The sequence below is a fragment of the Eulemur rufifrons genome, chromosome 7, assembly GCF_041146395.1.
Source record: "Eulemur rufifrons isolate Redbay chromosome 7, OSU_ERuf_1, whole genome shotgun sequence".
In the NCBI taxonomy this organism is placed as follows: Eukaryota; Metazoa; Chordata; class Mammalia; order Primates; family Lemuridae; genus Eulemur; species Eulemur rufifrons.
This window is the reverse complement of record NC_090989.1, coordinates 69,153,231-69,176,323: the sequence shown is the minus strand read 5'-3', so window position 1 is coordinate 69,176,323 and position 23,093 is coordinate 69,153,231. Positions and strand designations below refer to the sequence as shown.

The 23,093-nt window shown below is 34.2% G+C and overlaps 1 protein-coding gene across 22 annotated transcripts in view; it reads left to right on the top strand.

The window, feature by feature from the left end:
- The window catches only part of DLG1 (discs large MAGUK scaffold protein 1), a 282,135-nt gene that overhangs the window by 178,574 nt on the left and 80,468 nt on the right, over nucleotides 1-23,093 (top strand). For all 22 annotated transcript variants that reach the window (XM_069475188.1, XM_069475185.1, XM_069475186.1 and 19 more), the window contains 3 exons: nucleotides 2,683-2,827; nucleotides 13,843-13,963; nucleotides 18,488-18,644. In XM_069475188.1, coding sequence (XP_069331289.1) covers nucleotides 2,683-2,827; nucleotides 13,843-13,963; nucleotides 18,488-18,644 — 423 coding nt within the window. The remainder of the gene's footprint in view (nucleotides 1-2,682; nucleotides 2,828-13,842; nucleotides 13,964-18,487; nucleotides 18,645-23,093) is intronic.

Genomic DNA, 23,093 nt, shown 5'->3' with positions numbered 1-23,093 from the left:
TTCAGTTATCTGGCATTTTGCATACCTTCCCCCTTCTTCAAATATTTTTTTCATTTTGCCTAAAAGTCATCTTCCATCTTGGTATTTCTCTTATCTCAGTAGCCACTCCTCATTAGCCACTCCTCATTCCCTTTTTCTGGTGTCTGGTACTTTTTCATCTTCCTAACCTCTAAACATTGAACTGATCCAGGAATCAGTCTTTGTACATTTTCTCTTCTTTATCAGTGCTCTTTCCCTAGGCCACTGTTTTTTAAACTGTAGGTCAAGACTCCTTTGCAAATAACTTTGCTCAAGTCTAAAACTTTGGGATCATCTTTCTTTTACATTCCACATTGAATCCCTCAGCAAGTTGTGTTAGCTCTTGTATCAGTTATCTAATGCTGCATAAGAAAACACAAAAATAAATAGTAAAACAACATTAATTATGTATTTGCTTATAATTCTGCGAATTGGGTAGGGCTTGTCAGGGACAGCTTGTTTCTGTTCCACATAGTGTCAACGGCAGTGGTTTCATGAGGGCCACATGAGCCACCTCCAAGTTGGCTCACACAGACAGCTGGCAAGTTGGTGTTGCCTCTTTCAGCAGGGAGCTCAACTGGGGCTGTTAGCCAGGTGTTTAATTCTCCAATGGCCTCTCCTTATGGCTCAGCTACGATTCTCACAGGATAGTGGCCAGGTTCCAAGAGGAAAAGCTCTAATGTATGGCTGTTATCAATCCTCTCTTTACATCACAGTTACAGGTACCACACTGGCTAAAGCTAGTTACATGGCCAAGAAAGATTCAGTATAGGAAGGGATTTTTCAAAGTTATGAATACCAGAGTACATGGCTTATTGCAGGCTAGCAAAGGAACAGTATACCACAGCTACATTTCAAAATGCAGGCAGTCCTTGCTTTGCACAGTAGTATGAAACCATAAAAATGACCACGCTGCTGAACCCTGCAAAACAATATTAATAATCAATGGTGAAAATTATGACTCTTCTGTGACCTTTAAAAATTTTTGTCAAAACATTAAAAGCTTTCCTGTTATCAATTCAAAGGTATAAATTAGGAAAATGAAAAACATATTAATATTTCTAGTACATAGTAATTTAAAACAGAAACATTGGTAATGTTTTATTTCTTTTCAAAAAATAATGAAAAAGGAGTACTCTAAACCTATAACAAGCAGAAAGGAGAAATCAGTAAAAAATAGAACAGAAATTAATGAAATAGGGAAAAGAAAAACCATAGAGAAGATCAACAAAGCTGAAAGTCAGTTCTTTGAAACAAACAACAAAATAACAAGCTTTTAGCTAGACTGGCCAAGAAAAGAGAGAAGACTCTAATTTCTAAAGGCAGAAATAAAAGAGGGAGAATAAGAGAATACTTTGAACAATTGTGTGCTAACACGTTAGATAACTTTGGTGAAATGAACAGATTCCTAGAGAGGCAACCTACCACTTCTATTTATTGTTGTACTGGAGATTCTAGCCAAGACTATAAGAAAAGAAAAAGAAAAGGACTTTCAGTCTGGAAAGGAAGAAATAAAACTATATTTGCAGATGACTTCATACTATATATAGGAAATCCTAAGAAACAAGGAACCTACTAATAGAACTAATAAACAAGTTTAGCATGGTTGCAGGATACAGCACCACTACCTGAAAATCAGTTTTATTACCATACAGAAGATAGGTGAATGGCCAATAAATAATATTAAAAAAAACTCAACTTGACTATTAACAGAGGTACAGGCTGGATACAGTGGCTCACACCTATAATCCTAGCGCTTTAGGAGGCTGAGGTGGGAGTATCGCTTGAGCTGAGAAGTTTGAGACCAGCCTGAGCAAGAGCAAGACCCTGTCTCTATAAATATAGAAAAATTAGCTGGGTGTGGTGGCGTGCACTTGTAGTCCCAGATACTCAGGAGGCTAAAGCAGGAGGATTGCTTGAGCCCAGGAATGTGAGGTTGCAGTGAGCTATGATGACACCACTACACCCTAGCCCAGGAGACAGAGTGAGACCCTGTCTCAAAAAAAAAAAAAAATGATGTTCAAATTAAAAATACACCATTTTACAGACCTTTTTTTAGTTGATAATATTCAGTGCTTGCAAAGGTTTATGTAGAGGGGAACTCTCATATTTTGTGGTAGTCAGTGTAAATTTACTAAAACCATTTAGGAGAACAATTTACATATCTGTTAATATAGGAATGGTTTAATAAATTATGATATAACCACACAGTGGGGTACTGTGCTTCAGCTTTTTAAAATGTAGTGATTCTATGTGTCCCAAGATGGAACACTCTCTAAGATATCTTACTTTAAAAATACATTTGCAGAACAAAAATTTTAATTTGGTCTCATTTCTTAAAAAAAAGAAAAAATTCTCAAATAACTACACACATTCCTAAATGCCTAAGAGTGGGAGAAAGTCAAGGATGTTGGAATAGGAGGAATAGGGGCTGGAATCAAGATGGGCCATTCCATTAATATACAAAAACCATATCACATGTCATCATAAACAACTTCCTGAGGTTATAGACAATCAAAATGGGTTATTTTCTTTCCAGACACCTTTATTTTCCTTAAATCACTCCCTTATTTTCCCTATCTTTCGGTATAATTTTTTATAACCGAAAACCAGAAAATATGTGAAAAGGTCTTAAAATAAATGTCTTTTGGGATTTTCTTTTAGGTGAATAGTGTATGTTTGGAAGAAGTTACTCATGAAGAAGCAGTAACTGCCTTAAAGAACACATCTGATTTTGTTTATTTGAAAGTGGCAAAACCCACAAGTATGTATATGAATGATGGCTACGCACCACCTGATATCACCAACTGTGAGTCTGTTGGCTTAAGTTTAAATTTATCTTATTTCTTTGATGTTATGCACTTTAATGAAATGTTCCCAGTATAATATAATACAAAAAATTTAAACATCATAGGGATGTGTGTGGTGGCTCACACCTGTAATCCTAGCACTCTGCCTCTGGCCAAGGCAGAAGGATCTCTTGAGGTCAGAAGTTTAAGACCAGCCTGAGCAAGAGTAAAACCCTGTCTCTACTAAAAATAGAAAAAATTAGCTGGGTGTGGTGGCACACGCCTGTAGTCCGAGCTACTTGGGAGGCTGAGGCAGGAGGATCACTTGAGCCCAGGAGCTTGAGGTTGCTGTGAGCTAGGCTGACGCCAGGGCAGAACAATTACACTCGGTCTCTCAAAAAAAAAAAAAAGTTTAGACATTATAAAAGTATTTTTAGGGGAACTATTAAGCATTTTAATCTATCAAAGAATAGTTTTTAGAAATCTATTTTAAGTCTAAATTTTCATAATTAGAAGGGAGAAGATCCTTTTTCACCTTTACTATTTTATAGCAGTAATTACTTTTAGTATTTAAGGCATTATTCTGACTTTTATGTAAATAACAGTCACCAAAGGGTATTTGCAAATAATACAGAGTCTCATTTTGTTCTAATAGTTTTGGGATTGAGCACGGAAATGTGCTTTAACATGCAGTTTATTAACAAGCAAAGTACAGGCATACCTCATTTTATTGCATTTCTCTGTATTGCGCTTTATAGACATTGCATTTTTTACAAATTGAAGGTTTGTGGCAACCCTGTATCAAGCACATCTCTCAGCGCCATTTTTTTAACAGCATGGGCTAACTTCATGTGTCTGTGTCACATTTTGGTAATTCTTGCAATATTTCAAACTTTGTATTATATCCGTTACAGTGACCTGTGATCAGTGATGTTACCATTAAGATTGTTCTGGGATACCACAAACGGCACCGGTATAGGATAGCAAACTTCATAGATGTATTATGTGTTCTCACTGCTCTGTTGACAACTGCCATTTCCCCATCTTACTCCCTCTCCTTAGGCCTCCCTTTGACCTGAGATACAACAATCTTGAAATTAGGCTAATTAATAACCCTACAATGGTCTCTAAAGTGTTCAAGTGAAAAGGAAGAGTCACACATCTCTTGCTTTAAATCAAAAGCTAGAAATGATTAAGCTTAAGCTTAGTGAGGAAGGCATGTTGAAAGCCAAGAAAGGCTGAAAAGTAGGCCTCTTGCTCCAAACAGATAGCCAAGTTGTGATGTAAAGAAAAGTTCTTTAAGGCAATTGAAAGTGCTACTCCAGCAAACACTATGATGATAAGAAAGCGATAAGGCTGATATGGAGAAAGTTTTAGTGGTCTGAACATATCAAACCAGCCACAACATTCTCTCAAGCCAAAGCCTAATCCAGAGCAAGGCCCTAACTCTCTTCAATTCTGTGTATGCTAAGAGAGATAAGGAAGCTGCAAAAGAGAAGTTTGAGACTAGCAGAGATTGATTCATGAGCTTTAAAGGAAAGAAGCCATCTCCAAAACATAAAAGTGCAAGGTGAAGCATCAAGTACTCATGTAGAAGCTGCAGTAAGTTATCCAGAAGATCTAGCTAAGAGAATTTATGAAAGTGGTTAGACCAAACGACAGATTTTCAGTGTCTACAAATCAGTCTTCTATCAGAAGATGGCATGTAGGACTTCATAGCTGGAGAGAAGTCAGTGCTATGCCTAGCTTCAAAGGACAGGCTGATTCTCTTGTTAGGGATTAATGCAGCTGATGACTTTAAGTTGAAGCCAGTGTTCATTTAACATTTTGCAAATCTTAAGGCCTTTAAGAATTATGGTAAATCTACTGTCTGTGCTCTATATATGGAACAACAAAGCCTGGATGACAACACATCTGTTTACAGCGTGGTTTCCTAAATACACAGTGTCCCAAAAGTTGCCATACATAGAAAAAAGGGGAAATTATAGCTAAATGTACTTTTATTTACAAAATATTTGTTACACAATTTTTCCTTGGTATCAAAGGCAACTTTTGAGAACACCCTATATTTTAAGCCCAGTGTTGAGACCTAGTGCTCAGAAAAAAAGATTCCTTTTAAAATATTACTGTTCATTGACAGGGCACCTAGTCGCTCCAGAGCTGTGATGGAGATGTGTAAGATTAATATTGTTTTCATGCCTGCTAACACAACATCCACTTGCAGCCTACAGATCAAGGAATACTTTTGACTTTCAAGTCTAATTTTTTAAGAAATACATTTCATAAGGGCGTAGCTACCATAGGTAGTGATTCCTCTGATGGATCTGGGCAAAGTTAGTTGAAACCTTCTGGAAAGGATTCACCATTTTATATACTATTAAGAACATTCATGATTCATGGGAAGAAGTCAAAATATCAACATTAACAAGAGTTTGGAAGAAGTCGATTCCAACCTTCTTGGATAACTTTCAGGGGTTCAAGACTTCAGTGGAAAATAATAAGTGTGAATGTGGTCAAAATAGCAAGAGAACTACAATTAGAATTAGAAGTGGAGCCTAAAGTTGTGATTGAATTGCTCCAGGCTCATGATAAAACTTTAACAGATGAGGAGTTGCTTCGTATGAATGAGCAAAGAAAGTAGTTTCTTGAGGTAAAATCTACTCCTGAAGATGCTGTGAACGTTGTTGAAATGACAACAAACAATTTAGAATATCACATAAACTTTGTGGATAAAGCAGCAACAGGGTTTGAGAGAATGGACTCCAATTTTGAAAGAAGTTCTACTGTGTGTAAAATGCTAACAAACAGCATTACATGCTACAGAGAAACCTTTCGTGAAAGGAAGAATCAATCGATACAACAGCTTCATTGTTGTCTTATTTTAAGAAATCACCACAGCCACCCCATCCTTCAGCAACCACCATCCTGATCAGTTAGCAGCCATGAACATCAAGGCAAGGACCCTCCACCAGGAAAAAAGAATTTGGCTTGCTGAAGGATCAGATGATTGTTAGCATTTTTAGCAATAAAGTATTTTTAATTAAGGTTTGTACATTGTATTTTCAGACATAATGCTATTGCACACTTAATAGACTACAATATTATGTATACTTTTATGTGCACTAGGGAAAAAAAATTTCACATAATGGCATTGCAGTATTCACTTTACTGCAGTTGTCTGGAAAGCGTCTCCAAGGGATGCTTGTAATTCTGATGCTTCTGGTGCTGCTGGTTCATGGATTGTACTTTAAGAAACACTGATTTCAAATATTTCTAAAATTTAAGGGATTTTCTATAATCTCAGCTACATGAGGGCAAATACAGTCTTTGTACTTTAAGGCCCTGGTATATTGCCTGTATTTGTGTGCAATTCAGTTGTGTTGCATAGAATTGAACTGTTATTTAGGTACTTATGTATTTTCAAGTTTCTTATTTGATTCTCAGTTTTTTAAATGTACAAGCTGAAAAGAGATTTAAATATATTTTTTAATTTATGTTGGTTGAAAAATGATACCTGTATTTTTTCTGGGCTTTAAGTTAGTGTTTGAAGAACCCCTGAATAATAAAGATCTTAAATGTACTCTTTGTAATCTGCTTTTGTATGTTCCTTTTTTAAATTGTAGTATTTTAGAAATATTTGTGATTTTGTAAATTACAATGTTTCTGATTTTTAGAACTGTCAAGATTCATTGCCATCACTTATCATTATAAGTTAAATACAAATTATATTTTGAAATCTACATACTGTCCTCCAGTAACACACCTTTATTATGTGTTCATCAATTTATGAATTACTCAAGTATAATTGAATTATTTTCTTAATAGTATTCAACTTCTCTAATGGACAGGGCTAGTATCTTATCTTTATGACAAGATAAGATACTAAGATAAGATAAGATAAGAAGAGAACTTTGCTACTTATTTGAAATTCTTACATACACTTGGTTTTGCATACAAACTTTCTATAAGAGCTTTGTATGTTTTTGTAATTAAATATGCATTTTCAATAATAAGCTATTTTATTCATCAATTCGGGTATCCTATTTTGAATGCTACTTATCTCTTCAAGACAACCAGGTGTACATTTGTGACAGTTGTTCCACAAATTAAAAATTGGTGCTCTGATTATGATTATATTGGGTTTTTTCTCCATCTATTATTGAACTAATAGACCATTATAAAAAAGTTTAAGTTCACTTTGCTAGTTCAACTTTAGCATTATGTTCTATATCCATTCCCTTCTCTTCTTGGGCAACTATAATTATGGATTTTGTTGTATATTCCAGTTCATGTTTATTCTGCATATGTAATTTATAAACAATTTGTATGTTTTTTAAAAAGCATTTGTGTTTAAAAAATTTTACATAAATGATTTTTACATATCAGCTTTTCTGAAGCCCTCGCTATCAGACTATTCAATCTGCTGTCCTATTATCAATCTGGCTTTAGTAACTGAAGATTTCAGTGCCAGACCCGTTGTCTTTCTTACTCTTATTAACACTGTCATTCTTAGTGATGTCCAAAAGCCACACTAAAGATTCATCCAACACCTTGGCTTTTGGTTCTTTGATCTCTTTCTATCTAAATATCCTGCCCTCCACTTCAGCTCAGTTACTTATTTCTAAGATAATATGTTAGATCTTCTTATCTATAATTATTAATACCTTCATCACCTCTAAAATCTCAGTTTAAGTTATCCCATTCTCTGACTACAACCTTCAGTTCATACACCCTATTCTAACAATTCAACCTCATCTTGATCCTTATTTGTTTGATACTGTCATTTTGTTGCCCCCTTGTGTCTCCATTTTTCCACTATTTTAAGCTTAGATTGCATAGTTTGTCATCATATTCACTTCCTTCCCACATGTCTTCCAGTCCTTTGCCCCTTACTTCTTCACTGGCAAAAGCAGAACATGACTGGAAAAAAGCACAAAATTGTGCTTTTAACTTATGACCATAAATCACACAGGTGGGCTCTCATCCTTGCCTGCTATCCTATTGTATTTCTCTAATTAATTTACTCTTCTGCTCTGAGAATTCTCTCCTCAAACCTCCTTTACTTGCCATCTGTTCTTCAGTCATAGCTGATGATCTCACGAGCATCCTTATCCCTCCACTTTCAAATATACCTATGTAACTATATCTTCAACCCAAAAGTCTGCTTTCCCTTGTGTTATAATAGAGTAATTGTCATTGTTCCTATTGAAAACCAGATCTTCCATTTCTATACTGTACATCATCATTTCTTGTCTGCAAAGAGTCATGCTCTTATAGCTGTCCCTTCTCTCTTTTGCATAATCAAATTCTCTTCTCTCCCGGATCATTACCATCAGCATACAAACATGCTTTAGCATTCCCTATCTTAAGGAGGTATAAGGGACCTTCCTACAATTCAAGATACCTCCCGTTCCTTTTCTCTGCTTAATATCACAAAGTGCTGATTTTCCTATCCTGTAAAGATCACCATCACATCAAAAAGGAAACAAGCCCAGTGTGGTGGTGTGTGCCTGTAGTCCCAGCTACTCAGAAGCCTCAGGGAGGCAGATCACTTGAGCCCAGGAGTTCAGGGCTGTAATACATCATGATCGTACCCACGAATAGCCACTGCACTTCAGCCTGGGCAACAGAGCAGGGCGTATGTAACAAAAAAGAAACATACTCAGTCAAAAATGGAAAAGATCTGTAAAAAATTTTCTCTGTAAGAAATGGTATTTCAACTCCTCCTAAGAGGAGAGATACAAATTAAAACGGCACTGATAATCTGAGAGGTCAAGTCCACTGTCCCTTGTTCTTTTACTTAGAATTATCTTACCACTACTTTAACTTCTACTCTTTCATTTGAATTTAATATTTCTATAAGATTATGGTTGGAGAGAATTGGATCTTTCGGTCCATGAACTTGATATAATTCTCCATTTATTCCAGTCTTCTTTCTTACTTTATATATTTCAGTACATTTTTTTTTTTTTTCTCTGAGACAGAGTCTTTTACTGTCTTCCAGGCTAGAGTGCAGTGGTGTCATCATAGCTCACTGTAACCTCAAATTCCTGGGCTCAAGCTATCCTCCTGCCTGAGCCTCCCAAGTAGCTGGGATTATAGGCACACACCACCATGCACAGCTAATTTTTCTATTTTTTGTAGAGATGGGGTTTTGCTTTTGCTCAAGCTAGTCTTGAACTTCTGGCCTCAAGTGGTGCTCCCACCTTGGCCTCCCAAAGTGCTGGGATTATAGGCATGAATCACCCTGCCTAGCCTATTTAATTTTTAATCAAAGTAAAATTTACATTCAGGAAGGGGAACCAGTTTTAAGAGTTCAGCTTAATGATTTTTTGCATAATGCATGCACCTTTGTAACTATCTTTCTGATCAAAATATAAAACATTCCTAGCACCCTAGAAGGCTCCCTCTAGCCCCTTCTTAATTAGTATTCCACCCAGAGGTAATACTTTCATCTTTGTATATTAGATTTGCCTGTTCATATATGTATCTATCTCTGTGTGTATATGTGTTACTATATTATAAACAGATATATTAGATCACCTTATTCTTAAATTTCTTGTACAATTTGTACTTTTTGTATCTTCCTTCTTTTACTCAACATTAGATATGTGAGATCTATCCATGTGGTTATTTGGGTGGTCTTTTAATTGCTATGTATTATTCCACTATGTGAACATACAGTAAATTTTCCATTTTATTGTTGGGTCACTTCCAGTTTTGATTAATTACGAATATAGCTACTATTTTCACATGTCTCTATCAGGTGTAAGCACTCATTTCTCTTGGAGTGAGATAGCTGTGTTACAGGGTAAGCATATGCTTAGTCTTCAATTGATACTGCCAGTTTCCAAAGTATTGGAAACAATTTATACCCCAGTTTCTCCACATCCTCACCAACTCTTGGAGTTATCAGTCTTTTTAATTATGGATATTATGAGTATGTATAGAGTTACCTCCTAATTTTATTGTTGAATTTTTATTTTTTTATTAGTAGTTTTTCCTGATGATTGATAACGTTCATCACTTTTGTCTGTGCTTGTTGTTTTGACTGTCATCTTCTGTGCAATGTCTTACAAATTCTAATTACATTTTTCTATTGGTTTTGTCTGTTCTTATTGATTTGAAGGAAGTTTTATGTATTTGAGAAATAACTCTTTAATCAGTTATGTCTATTGCAAATGTCTTTACCAAGTTTGTTTTCCCTTTTTCCTTCTATTAACGGGGATTTTTGATGGATTAAATTTCTTAATTTTAATGAAGCCAATTTATCGGTCTTTTCTTTCATGGTTAACGCTTTCAGTGACCCATTGAAATTTTTTCCTATCCCAGGGTTATAAGGGACCCCTAGGAGCTTTATTGTTTGCTTCTTACATTTAGGTCTGATTTAATTTTGATTTAATCTTTGCATGTAACATGAGTTTTTTAAATATATACAGCTATCCGGTTGATCTAGCACCATTTTATGAAAAGACCATCATTTCTGCCACAAATTGCATTGGTGCTTTTATTATATTTTAGGAAACCATATATGTATGGATCTTCATTCATCTATTTGTCTTTGTGCCAGCACCACACTCTCTTAATTATCATAACTTTATAATAAGTATTGAATTGTGTTAATGTAAATCTTTTCAATTTTGTTATTCTTCAAGATTATGTTGGATATTCTTTGAATTTCCTTATTAATTTTAGAGTAAAAAAATTTTACAGATCAATTTAGGAAAAATTAAAACTAAGTCTCTTAACCAGTCCATGAACATATCACTATCCAATTATTATGGTCCTTTTTTCTTCCTCTCAGCAGTGTTTTTTTATAGTATAGTACGGGTTTTATAAATCTTTTGTTAGATTCAGTCCTAGGTATTTGACATTTTAGATGCCATTATAAATGATATTGCTTTTTAAATGTTTCTAAGTTTAACTGCTATATAAGAAATAAGACTAGTATTTATATGTTGATTGTTTAGTCAACAGTCTTGCTAAATTCATTATTTATAATATTTTACAGATTTTTTTTTTGATTGTCTATGTATGTAGCTATGTCATCTGTAAACAATGGCAGTTTAACTTCTTTCTTTCCCATCTTTATACTGTTCATTTCCTTTTTTCTTGTCTAATGCCCTGGTAAAACCTTCAGTTGAATGTTGGGTAGAAACAATGATAATGAATATCACTGTCATGTTCACAAACTCAGGGGGGAAGCAGTATTTCACAGTTGCGTATGATTATTACCAGTAGGTTTTTTTGTAGATATCCTTTATCAGATAAGAAAGTTAACCTTTATTCCTGGTTTATGGAGAGTTTTTATCTTGTGAGCTTTAATTTCATCAAATTCTTTATTTAGTGAGAGGATTTTTCTCCTTTATTCTGTTAATGTGTTAAATTACATTGATTTTCTAATGTTAAACCAACCTTCCACTTGTGAAAAAAACCCACATGGTCGTGATGTATTTTCTATACCATTGGTTTTGAACTGCTTACATTTTGTTTAATGTTGCACATCTGCATTCATAAGCATGAACTTAAGATAGTGCCCTGACATTTTCCTTTCCTATAATGTCCTTTGCATTTTTTGGTATTGAGATTATGCTGGTCTCCATAGCATGCACTGAAAAGCATACTTTCTTTCCTTTATTCTCTGAAAGTTTTTGTAAAGTTGGTTTTATTTCATCTCTAAATGTTTGAATGAATTTACCAGTGAGGCCATTTATCTGAACATGGAGTTTTTTTTGTTAGGAAGGATTTTTAGTTCTGATTCCATTTTCCTTATCAGACATAAGACTGTTAAGATTTTCTGTCTCTTGTTACTAGAGCAGAAAAGAGGTCTAGGTCACTTTTGATTTTTTTGCAGTGATTGTCAAGCACAGATGGATGGACAGGGTGTTTCTTGCAGAGGCAACCCTGCAAGTGAACAGATGTCAAAGTTGGAAAATAATTTGTACACTAGATAGAAAATATTTTTGGCAAGACTAACAAAGGAAATAATGAGCAAGAAGGTTATAGAAGTTATCTGGGAACCATAGAAGATAAAGAGTGGTTGTAACAAAATAAGGTAATCTTATTTGGGTAATAACCAAAATATGGTCCTAAGGAATAAAAGTAGTTTTATTACTAAAGAAAAGAAGAAGTCCATTGGATCTAATAGAGAATATAGTTTCTCTGCTGACATTAAAATCTCATGCTTTTTACATTATATATATTCTCACTTTTAACTTATATTCTCTTTAGCTGAAAGGCCTTGTTAAACTTCTGATTTGGCCACCAGTCTCTCACCACTTTCACTTCAAACTTGTCCTGTTGCTTTTCTCCCAAACCTTAGAGGTCTTGAGTCATTTAATTTTGATATCTAAGGATAATGAATTAGGCTCTCTTGTTTTGTAGGTCACTGGGGGACCTTAATATGTAAGGTCTGGGGTATAAGAAATAGCACTCTCTTATATGATCCTTCTTTGGGGCTGTCCTTTTGTTCATAGGAACATTAATTTTTAGTCCTTGCTGTCTAAGATACTATGCCTTACATGTGAGATTAACTGCTCAAGAAAGGATCTATTGACAAAGTCTGAATATGGCAAGGAAAAGGTATATTTTCTTGCATGAACATTTGATTGAATTTCTTGTCCAGTTGTTTTTTGTTCCATCTAAACATGATAATGCAGCAAAGGAATTTAAGAATAAAAAATCAGTAAACTCTAGATTTTTAAAAGGCTGGTGATTAGATAGGTTCATGTGAGTATCTATTGCTTCAGGGCTGCATGCGTTCCCTAATAAATCACAGATACGCTTACATACCACTTAGGAAAAGACTTTGGACTTTGAAAGGCAAGAGCCATTGGAAGAAAGTCCTTTGCCTCAAATATAAAAGTGCATCTTATATGTGAACTGGATAGGAAACAATTGCTGTTGGGTACTGCAAACCTATTAATCTACTAGATTCTACTAGATTGCTTAACCCTGTACTATCAATAGACATTGTAGACTTTTTTCTTTTTGTATGGTTACAGATAAATAGAGATGTATAGATGCTGCATCCTTTTGATAGAGCAAGCATTTTTCCAATATACCATAGTTCCAGTAATTTCCTATTGCCTTTCACTGAGATCACTTTATTCTTTTATGTCACCTATCTAATCACTATAGTGACTTGAACTAATGATCCCTGCATTTTTGTACCTCCAGTGGGTAACATAGTGCTTTGTCCATTTTGGTATTCAGTAGTTCAAAAGAAGAGATTGATACCTGATAATAAATATTACAGCTAATTTTAAAATGCTTTGTAACTTTTTCATAGTAAAGCCTCAAGAAAATTAAATATTGCTTTCTATGTGTTTTGGTAACAATTCAGATAATTCAAGTATATTGTATCTGTAAGCTACAACTGAAATGTATTGCTTACCTGGGTCTTTGGAAAGAATGGTCAGGAATATCTTTATAATTTTCTGTACTTAGGATTTGCTAGAATGACAACCTATGATATTTATTGTCATCGAAATGAATCAATAGATAGTTTTCCCTTATTTTTTATTTTTGCTTTTTGCCAGGTTGACAGATCTGAGCTGGAATAAGGACATAGGCTTTTTGCACTGGAAAGCTTCTGGTTTTCATTATTCACAATCCAATTTTGACTATATCTAATTATTTGAAATAGAAATCTGCAAAATAACTCTTCAAAAAAAATGAAGTTACCATACTTGAGACTTACTTAGTCTTTCCTATGATGGTCTTTTAGATGTCCTTTCCTGGATTTCACTACATGAATCAGTTAGTATTATATAAAACTCCTTTTTAGTTGTATTTTATCAAAAGAAACCAAATGGACTAAGTTTGATTTAGTGTTCTCAGTATCTAAAGTAGTTTTTACCTGGAAACAGCTCATCCAACTTTTTAGCTGATAAATAAATATTCTATACCAAATTCTGATATACAAAGTAGTGAGTATCAGTTATACATTAACTTTAAAATTTATAATCGATAAATGGGACACTGAATGACTTGTTTTATTTTTGAAGTATTTTTCACTTTCTTTGTTTTGAAGCTTCTCCTCAGCCTGTTGATAACCATGTTAGTCCATCTCCCTACTTGGGCCAGACACCAGCATCACCAGCCAGATACTCACCAGTTTCTAAAGCAGTGCTCGGAGATGATGAAATTACAAGGTAAGGAACTTAATATTCATCTTTCTTACAGAAACTCAGCTATTAAATTTTAATCAGCCACATAAGAGAGCCACAGTTTTTAGGATAAAAAAATTTATTAACAGTTGATAAATTTAAACTTTAATTTTTTTCATTGGAGGATTCATTGAAGAGCCCAGAATATAAAAATATTTTATATTGCAAATAAATTACAGCTCCTTTTTTTTTAATATTGCTTTTTTCTAAGGCTTGGTACATTATCCTTAGAAATTAACTGAGAGAAACTAAGTTAAGAATATACTTAGGCATATTTTAAACTAACTTTTTATATATTCCTTATCTGATAGATACCATAAATATTATGGCAATTTGATTCATGTTTGGAATTCAACAGATAGTATTTATTTTGTTTGATATATATCCTTGATATCCAGTCACGTAAAATTTACTTTCATCTGACATTACTTACCACACTGAAGTTTTTAGATTAACATTGCCTTTTTAGCCCCCCAAAATTGTTTTGTTTTGTTTTTTTCTTTTTTGAGACAGGGTCTTGCTGTGTTGCCCAGGCTAGAGTGCAGTGGCACAACTGTAGCTTGCTGCAGCCTCCAAACCCTGGCCTGAAGCAATCTTCCCATTGCAGCCTCCCGAGTAGCTGGGACTACAGGTGTGCACCACCGCACCTGGCTAATTTTTTTTTTTTTATTATATATATTTTTTTTTTGTAGAGACAGAGTCTCACTATGTCATCCAGGCTGGTCTTGAACTCCAGGCCTCATGAGATCCTACCACATTGGCCTCACAAAGCACTTAGGATTATAGGCATGAGCTGCTTTGCCCAGCCTAGTCTCAAAGAATTCTAATTACATAGAAAAAAATTGGTGAAAAAGTATTTTAGATCTTTTTAACATATATTCAATATAGTGATAAGAAACGATGTACAGTTTGCTTTCATAATTTGGACAAGTATTTCATATTAATTATAACATTTAGCATTAAATGTGTGCCAATTAATGTCTTCTCTTATGTTTTTATTATGTCATTTTTGTTAGCATTTTTATTTTTGAACCTTGTAATTGTAATTATTCTTTACTTATCAGACTCCTGATTGTAGGCAGTGATCCCCTTAAGGACAGATAAGAGTGTTTGTCTTTTTTCTCTTCTTTAAGAGTTCACAAGGTTGGAAACGTAATAGGTGCTCAGTAATTGTGTTTGGAATGAAAACTAGTAGAAAAAATGGTGTTCCTTTTTGTTTGTGATTTAAATATTCAAGGCTCTTAGTCTTTAGCAGTGCTCCTAGACTGATTTTTCATGGCAATTTATTTTTGTTACTTGCTAATAGTGCCTTTTTAAGGCAGCAAAGAAGAAAAATAGGTAATGGCCTATCTAGTCTTTTCTCCAATCTCTTTGCATAGTTTACAAATTAAAAAAATAAGTTGTATTTGTACCTTTATTGCTGTCCCTCATCCTTCTTCACTTATATCTCTTGTCTAGAATATTGTATTGGGTTTTGAAGTATTATTATACAACAGGTCTACCTGTTTCCATACTTTTCTGTGAAAATCAGGTGGTTGATTACTGGATATGTCTTCTTAAAATGGTGTGTGTTTTATCACTCCCTTTTGATAATCTCACTACTTTGCCCAAATAATGAAATATAAAAATCTTCAACCAAACATTAGAAGTTCTCCACAATTTGACCCTAAATAGTCTTTTAGTAGTTATCTCATTTTACCAAAACAAACAAAATACAACATACAAACACTTTGATGGTTCTTAAGTTCATTTTTAACAGCTTTATTGAGATGTGATTTACATGCCATAAATTTCACCCATTTAAAGTGTGCAAGTCAACAATCTTTGATATATTACATCAATTTTTTAAAATTGTGGTAAAATATATATAATATAAACTTTGACATTTTAATTATTTTTAAGTGTACAATCAATGTCATTAATTGCATTCACAATTTTGTGCAGCCATCACTGCCTTTCATCACCTCAAACAAACTCTGTAACCATTAAGCAATAACTCCCCATCCCACTGTCCTCCCAGCCCCTGGTAACCTCTAATCTATTTTCTGTATCTATGAATTTGCCTATTCTAGACAGTTTATATAAGTGAAACCATATAATATTTGTCCATTTGTGACTGGCTTATTTCACATAGCATAATGTTTTCAAGGTTCACCAATATTATAGCATGTCTCAGAATTCCTTTTTATGACTGAATAATATTGCATTGTGTGTATATAGCACATTTTGCTTACCCATAAGTTGGTGGACATGTGAGTTATTTCCACCTTTTGGCTATTGTGAATAATGCTGTGATAAACATTGGCATATAAGTATCTGTTCAAGTTCCTGCTTTCAGTTACTTAGGATAAATACCTAAGGGTAGAATTGTTGTTCATACGGTAACTCTATGTTAGCTTTTTGAGGAACCACCAAGCTATTTTCCATAGTGGTAGTACCATTTTACATTTCCATCAGTAATATATGAGAGTTCCAGTTTTTCCACATTCTCACCAACACTTGTTACTTTCTGTTTTTTGTGTTTTTTAATAGCCATCCTAGTAAGTGTAAAGTCTCTTGTGGTGTTGATTTGTATTTCCCTAGTGATTATTGGTATTGAGCATCTTTTCATGTGCTTATATTATTTGTAAATCAGAATGTATTTTCCTCTGGAAATATTGTTGGATTTCAGGAGGGCATTTTTAAATTATTATTTACTGATATAAAATTATAATTCATACATATATTTTAAAACACGGAAAAAGCCCTAAAGCATGAATGCACAATCTAACATAGGAAATAAAACATCACCAATATAGCAAAACCTGTCTGTGCCCTTATTCTACCCTGCTTCTCCTATAGTGCCTCCCCTAAATTAACTGCTTTCCTGAGTTTTGTGTTTATTATCACCTTTTTTTCTTCATATGTGTGTATATATCTATTAAACTATTTTCCTAAGCAATATATTTCTTAGTTTTGCTATTTTTGACAAAATACAATTTTGTGAACCCTGTAAGTGAGATGGCAAAGTTGAATAATGATGATGAAATACATATGTCTGACTAGAAAATACTATTTAAGTTTTGAGAAGACAAAGTTTTAAGAAGATTAATTGCACATTATATGGAAGGAGCCCTAAAATTCATTTTTAAAAAATACTTAACTCTGTTAAGCCTTTTGTGATCAATAGCTTTCTGCAATGTTTTAGAAAAATCAGATTATATTTTTAAAATATAATCTCAAATGATGTTCTGTATTTCATCAAATCTAAAATAATCTGCTGCTAGCAGTTTCATAATACTACTAGAAGGTATGAATGATTTTCACACAACTATGTATAACTGACAGCAATTGTGAAAGAAATTATCAATGGTAAGATGTATTTCAGAGATTGATTGATTTTTTTGAGACGGTTTCACTCTTTTACCTGGATTAGAGTGTAGTAGCACCATCATAGCTCACTGCAACCTCCAGTGCCTGGGCCCAAGAGATCCTCCTGCCTCAGCCTCCTGAGCAGCTGGGACTACAGGCATATGCCACCACATCCGGCTAAATTTTTTAATTTTTTTTTTTTGTAGAGACGGGGGATCTCACTATGTTACTCAGGCTGGTCTTGAATCCTGGCCTCAAGTAATCCTCCTGCCTCAGCCTTCCAAAGTCGTAGGATTACAGACATAAGCTACTGCGCCCTGCCATCAGAGATTTTAAATGTGAGGAAAGAAATAGGTGCATCTTAGAATTGATGAAAAGCAATAATTAATAAGTCACTGATAGTGGTATGGGAAATTCCAAGGTTCTTATAACAACTTTAGGCCTGTAGTGTCTCTAGTATACTCTTGATTTCACGTTCATGATTGTAATGTGTCCAAACCCGTAGTTTGTGTGTAGGTTTTTTGAGGGGGGGAGGATAGCTAAAAAGGTGGTTTGTCCTTGTTAGGGTCTGTCTTTCTTTGGAAAATGACAGTAAAATTTCCCTTCATTTATTAGAGGTCAGATTGGGGCCACAGCCTCACCATAGCAAAGAGGAATGAGATTGCCGTGACTTGTTTAGGTTAATTATGGTTCATCCCCTTGAGACTGGAGAAAATACCTACCTTCTCTAAAACAATGGATAGCGGCTTTTAAATATCTAAGCCGTAGCAGGGGTAGTGACTGTTTTGTAGGCAATAAAGTGTGTACAACAACTTTTCATGAATATTATATATATTTCTTGATAGGCTCTTTAAATTATTATTTCTTTAATTTTCACATTATTTTTTTCCTTTTTGTTTTGGTTTAATTTTTATTTTATAACATAAGTTTTTAGCTTTTATATAAAATTAGATGTTTTTCCATTTGATTTCTAAGCCTAACTTCTAGGCTTACAAAGAATCTCTTTATCCCACTGTTTTGGAAAAACTGTTTATATTTCATCTAGCTTTCTTTATAGTTTGGTAATGTAAGAGTTACTAACAAGTAGTTCTCATTGATAGGATGTCAGGTTTTACGTAAAATTTCCAAGGTATAAATAAATTTTTTTTTAATCTTCAGGGAACCTAGAAAAGTTGTTCTTCATCGTGGTTCAACAGGCCTTGGTTTCAACATTGTAGGAGGTGAGGATGGAGAAGGAATATTTATTTCCTTTATCTTGGCTGGAGGACCCGCGGATCTAAGTGGAGAGCTCAGAAAAGGAGATCGTATTATATCGGTAAGATATGTTAATCAAGATAATTTATTATTTTCACTATGACCTATTAATTGTTAAAAATAATTTTTTTTTATTTTTTATATCATAAAATTATGGGTATATCTTAGTTACCTTCTCAACATTTTAAATCTTGTAGAATTATAGTGTTGTCAGAGAACATTTTCTGGATGATAGATTTTCTTTTGATAGTTTGATATTCTTACAAGAGGTCAGTTTTATAAATGTGCTTGAGGGAAGTATTAATTCTCTGTTGACTGCAAGGTTCTCTATGTGTACTAGTAACGTAAGCTTGTTGCTTGTATATACTACTTTATATTTTAATCTGTTTGCCTGATCTGTTGTGAAAAAAGGTTTTTAAAGTTGTCCAAAATGATGGTGGTTTTAGCAGTTTGTCCTTGTAGCATTAGCTTTTTCTTTACATCTTTTGAAACTGTTATTAGGTACATATAATTATATAATGACTCTCTTTATAATAATGGTTTTTGTCGTAGAATATGTATTTTCTGATATTCATGTGGCTGTCTGATCTTTTTTGCTTGATATTTCCCTCATCTTTTCTTCTCTTTTTATTATAAATTTGTGTGCTTATGTTGCAATTTACCCACACAGTTTTTACACTAAAACTGATTGTATAGGTCTACTATGACACACCGGCCTTAGGAAGTTTTAATTCTAATCATGCTCTTTCTATTTTATTTCTGTTTCATTTTTATACTCCCAAATTTAGTCATTTTTATTTTTGTTTTTTAACGGTCAACTCACATGGCATACAGTTTTTGTTTGTTTATCATTCTAATTGTATATTCTTTTTTCTGTGTTTCTCAGTGGATCAGTAACGAGCATGTGGATTGGACATTTACTTGTTGTATTGGACTGTCTTGCTTATTGTAGAAAATTTAGCTTCTCTAGCTTCTATCCTCTATGTGCTAGGAGAACTCTGTAAAAAGCAAAAATGTCCCTAAAATACCAAAATACATTTTAGTGAGAGCCCATGGTTTGTTTTTTCAACAGTGGTTTCTTAATGGTAAATATTCTTAGACTTTATCTAAAAATATCTTTATGTTACTTCACTTGTAAATTTAATTCAATCCTAGATTATAGGTTGACAGCTTTTGTCTCTCAGTACTTTGAAAATATGATTTTATGCTGTCTGGCTTGCTTGTTGCTATTTAATACAAAAGGTCTGCTCTCTGTCTTGTTTGTGGGTAATTTGGGTTTTTTTCACTGGTTGCTTTTAAGATCTCTGTCTTTGGTGTGCTGTAGTTTCACTAAAATGTGAAACTATGTCTATGTGTAACTTTTTATTTATTCTATTTGGGATTCATTATGCTTATTGAATCAGAGGAGTCATGTCTTTCATCAATTCTGGAAACTTCTTAGCCATTGTCTTCTCACATTTTGCCTCTCCCACGTTATATGTATTCTATCCTTCTTGAACAACTATGAGTGGATGTTATCACTCTGTTCTTTGTGTCTTTTAACTCCAATTTTATATTTATCAACTCTGTCTCCTTGTACTTCATTTTAGTCATTTCTTTAGGTCTATTTTCTTATTTATAAATTTTCTTGATCTGTATCTAATCTTGTCTTTAAGTCAAAACTAAGATTGTAATTTCAAAATATGATTTTTTCCTAAATATTCCTTCTGGTTCTTTTTCCAACTCCCTTAGTGGTTTTGATTGTTAGGTTTTTCTGTTAAACATACTTACTTTATTTTTTATATATAGTAATTCTGTTTTCTGGAGTTCATAGCTGTCTAATACATGATATTTTATTGTGCCTCACGGTGAATTGTTTTCTCACGTTCTAAATTTTGGATTGTGAGCTTATGTTCAGTAGTACTTTATTTACCTTTTTTGTGGTAATCAGTGGTGTCTGAATTGGGGAGTAGTGCTCCAGTGAAATATTTTACATTGCTTGTGGTAGACTCTAGTGGTATCATTCTTATCATCATTTTTCCTGTGAGAAAAATAAAATTTAGAGGTTAATTTGCCTGTAGTAGCAAATAATAGCTAATAAATGGTACAGAGAGGATTTACCATAACAACTCAATTGTGCTGTGCTGTTTTGTTTTTAATTGAAAAGTATAAGGTAATGCTTTCTGAAACTTTAGGATTTGAGATATAGAGGCAAACCTTATATCCTGGATCAATAGTGCTATTCAGTATTGTTAACTATTTTAAATCATTGCCTCAACATAAATCAATAGAAGCCTTTTCAACTACAAAATATAAAGGGAAAAAAATCAGAAAATACTGCTCAAACTAAAGATAAATGTGGCTGGAACATGATAGGAAAGCATTCCAGAAATGTGAACTGCATACTTTATATAGTTTTCAGACCAGTCTTCCTTACCATCTGACCTTCTGACTTAGAAATATCAACATATTTCTGCATCCTACCCTTTTGAGGATCCTTTATAGTTCAAGGATAGACTGAATCCAGGACAGAAAGATGGTTGACTGATTATTTACAAAAGAAGTAGAAACCTATATTTATTTTAATTGTTCTGGGATCATGGTGCAACCACCTGGTGTTTGAATGAAAATAACTCTTGTGCACTTAAGTCTTCAAATATGCAGCAATACTTTATTAAAGATTATAGTACTACAGTCTTAGAAAATAAAGAAAATTTTTAATATGCACTTCAACTAAATGGCAACTGCACTTATGTTCAAGGCTACAACAATTTAAAAAGCATAGTACTACACACAAATAGTGATTATTGGAACAGATTTGTAAAGCAATAGAACCTAGTTATGGTGTTAGCGTGCAGAAATAGAACATAGTTATGGTGTTAGAATGTAGAAAGTCTCAAGAGACCATCACTCTTACCCTAAAAACCAAAACAATCTGGATAAGTTTAGAAAAACTAGGCCGGGCGCAGTGGCTCACGCCTGTAATCCTAGCACTCTGGGAGGCCGAGGCGGGTGGATCGCTCAAGGTCAGGAGTTCGAGACCAGCCTGAGCAAGAGCGAGACCCCATCTCTACTAAAAAAAATAGAAAGAAATTATCTGGCCAACTAAAATATATATAGAAAAAATAGCCGGGCATGGTGGCGCATGCCTGTAATCCCAGCTACTCAGGAGGCTGAGGTGGTAGGATCACTTAAGCCCAGGAATTTGAGGTTGCTGTGAGCTAGGCTGACGCTACGGCACTCACTCTAGCCAGGGCAACAAAGCGAGACTCTGTCTCAAAAAAAAAAAAAAAAAACTAAACCCATCAGAGAACTGAGGATTCAAAGAGACCTAGTGACCTAATGTCCAGAAAGTAACTAAGAGAGAAGACACCCATGGCAGCTCTCATCTTTGGTAGAGTGGTGGGAAGAAGAGAAGGAGTAGACAGGGGTAGGGAGATATCAGCCAAAACTTTACCAAACGTGTAATTGCCTCTTGTGGACTAGTGAAACAGATAAAAATTCTGAGAAGCCACAAAGCAAGTCTACACCTGCCTGCCAAACTCAGAGGCAATAAACCAAAGTTCAGGGGCCAAGAGAGGAGAATTGAGAGAGAATCAATCCTGATTCACATAGGGCATCCCTAAATACAAGGCAACTGCCCACTAAATGTAGGGGAACCCTGGGTGCAAAAGATTTATGAAAATCAACAGGAAGAGTGGGAATGATGTAAGAGAGTTGAGATAAAGCCCCCTAAGGCAATGTGGAAAGAGAGAGAGATATCATCCAAAACGCAGAAAGCCTAAAGCAGATCTAGAGAGCAGAGAGAACTTAACCAACAATCCAGGTAGCTGGCAGCTGGGTTATAAAGCACAGAGTTTTGAAAGTGGGTGGCTCAGCTATAAAACATGAGATCTCTTGAATCTCACCAGTGCTTACACTGTAAGCCCCTCAGAAGGAAAGTCTTGATCCCACTCTCAAAACATTTTAAACTAAACTAAATTAAAGCTGCAACAAAATCCAGTTGTGGTTCAACCATAGACCATACTGATGCAGCTCCTGACCCTAGAGGCCAGACACATGGATTATTCCCTCTTCTGGAAGTAAATATTATTTGCCTCTGTCTCTACTGTTATTTTACCTACAATGTCTACTTTATAATTAAAAATTGCAACACATGCAAAGAAGGAAGAAAATAATTTTTTGGAAAGACAGAAAGCAATCAATAGAAGTAAATCAAGAGAAGACCAGATGTCAAATATATCAGAAAAGACTTTAGAATAATTATGATAAAATCATGATGATGTTGATGATAAAAATGCTAAAAATCCAGAGATAATGGTAGACAATGTGGATGAAGAGATTAGAGAATTTCAACAAAGACACAGAAGCACAGAAAATGAATTACATAGAAATGGGCTAGAAAAGGAAAATCTATCAGAAATAAAAATTTTGTTTGAAAGACTTAATAGGACATTGGAATTAAGAGAGGAAAGAATCAGTGAACTTGAACATAAATCAAAGAAAATTTCCAAACAGAAACTTCAAGTGA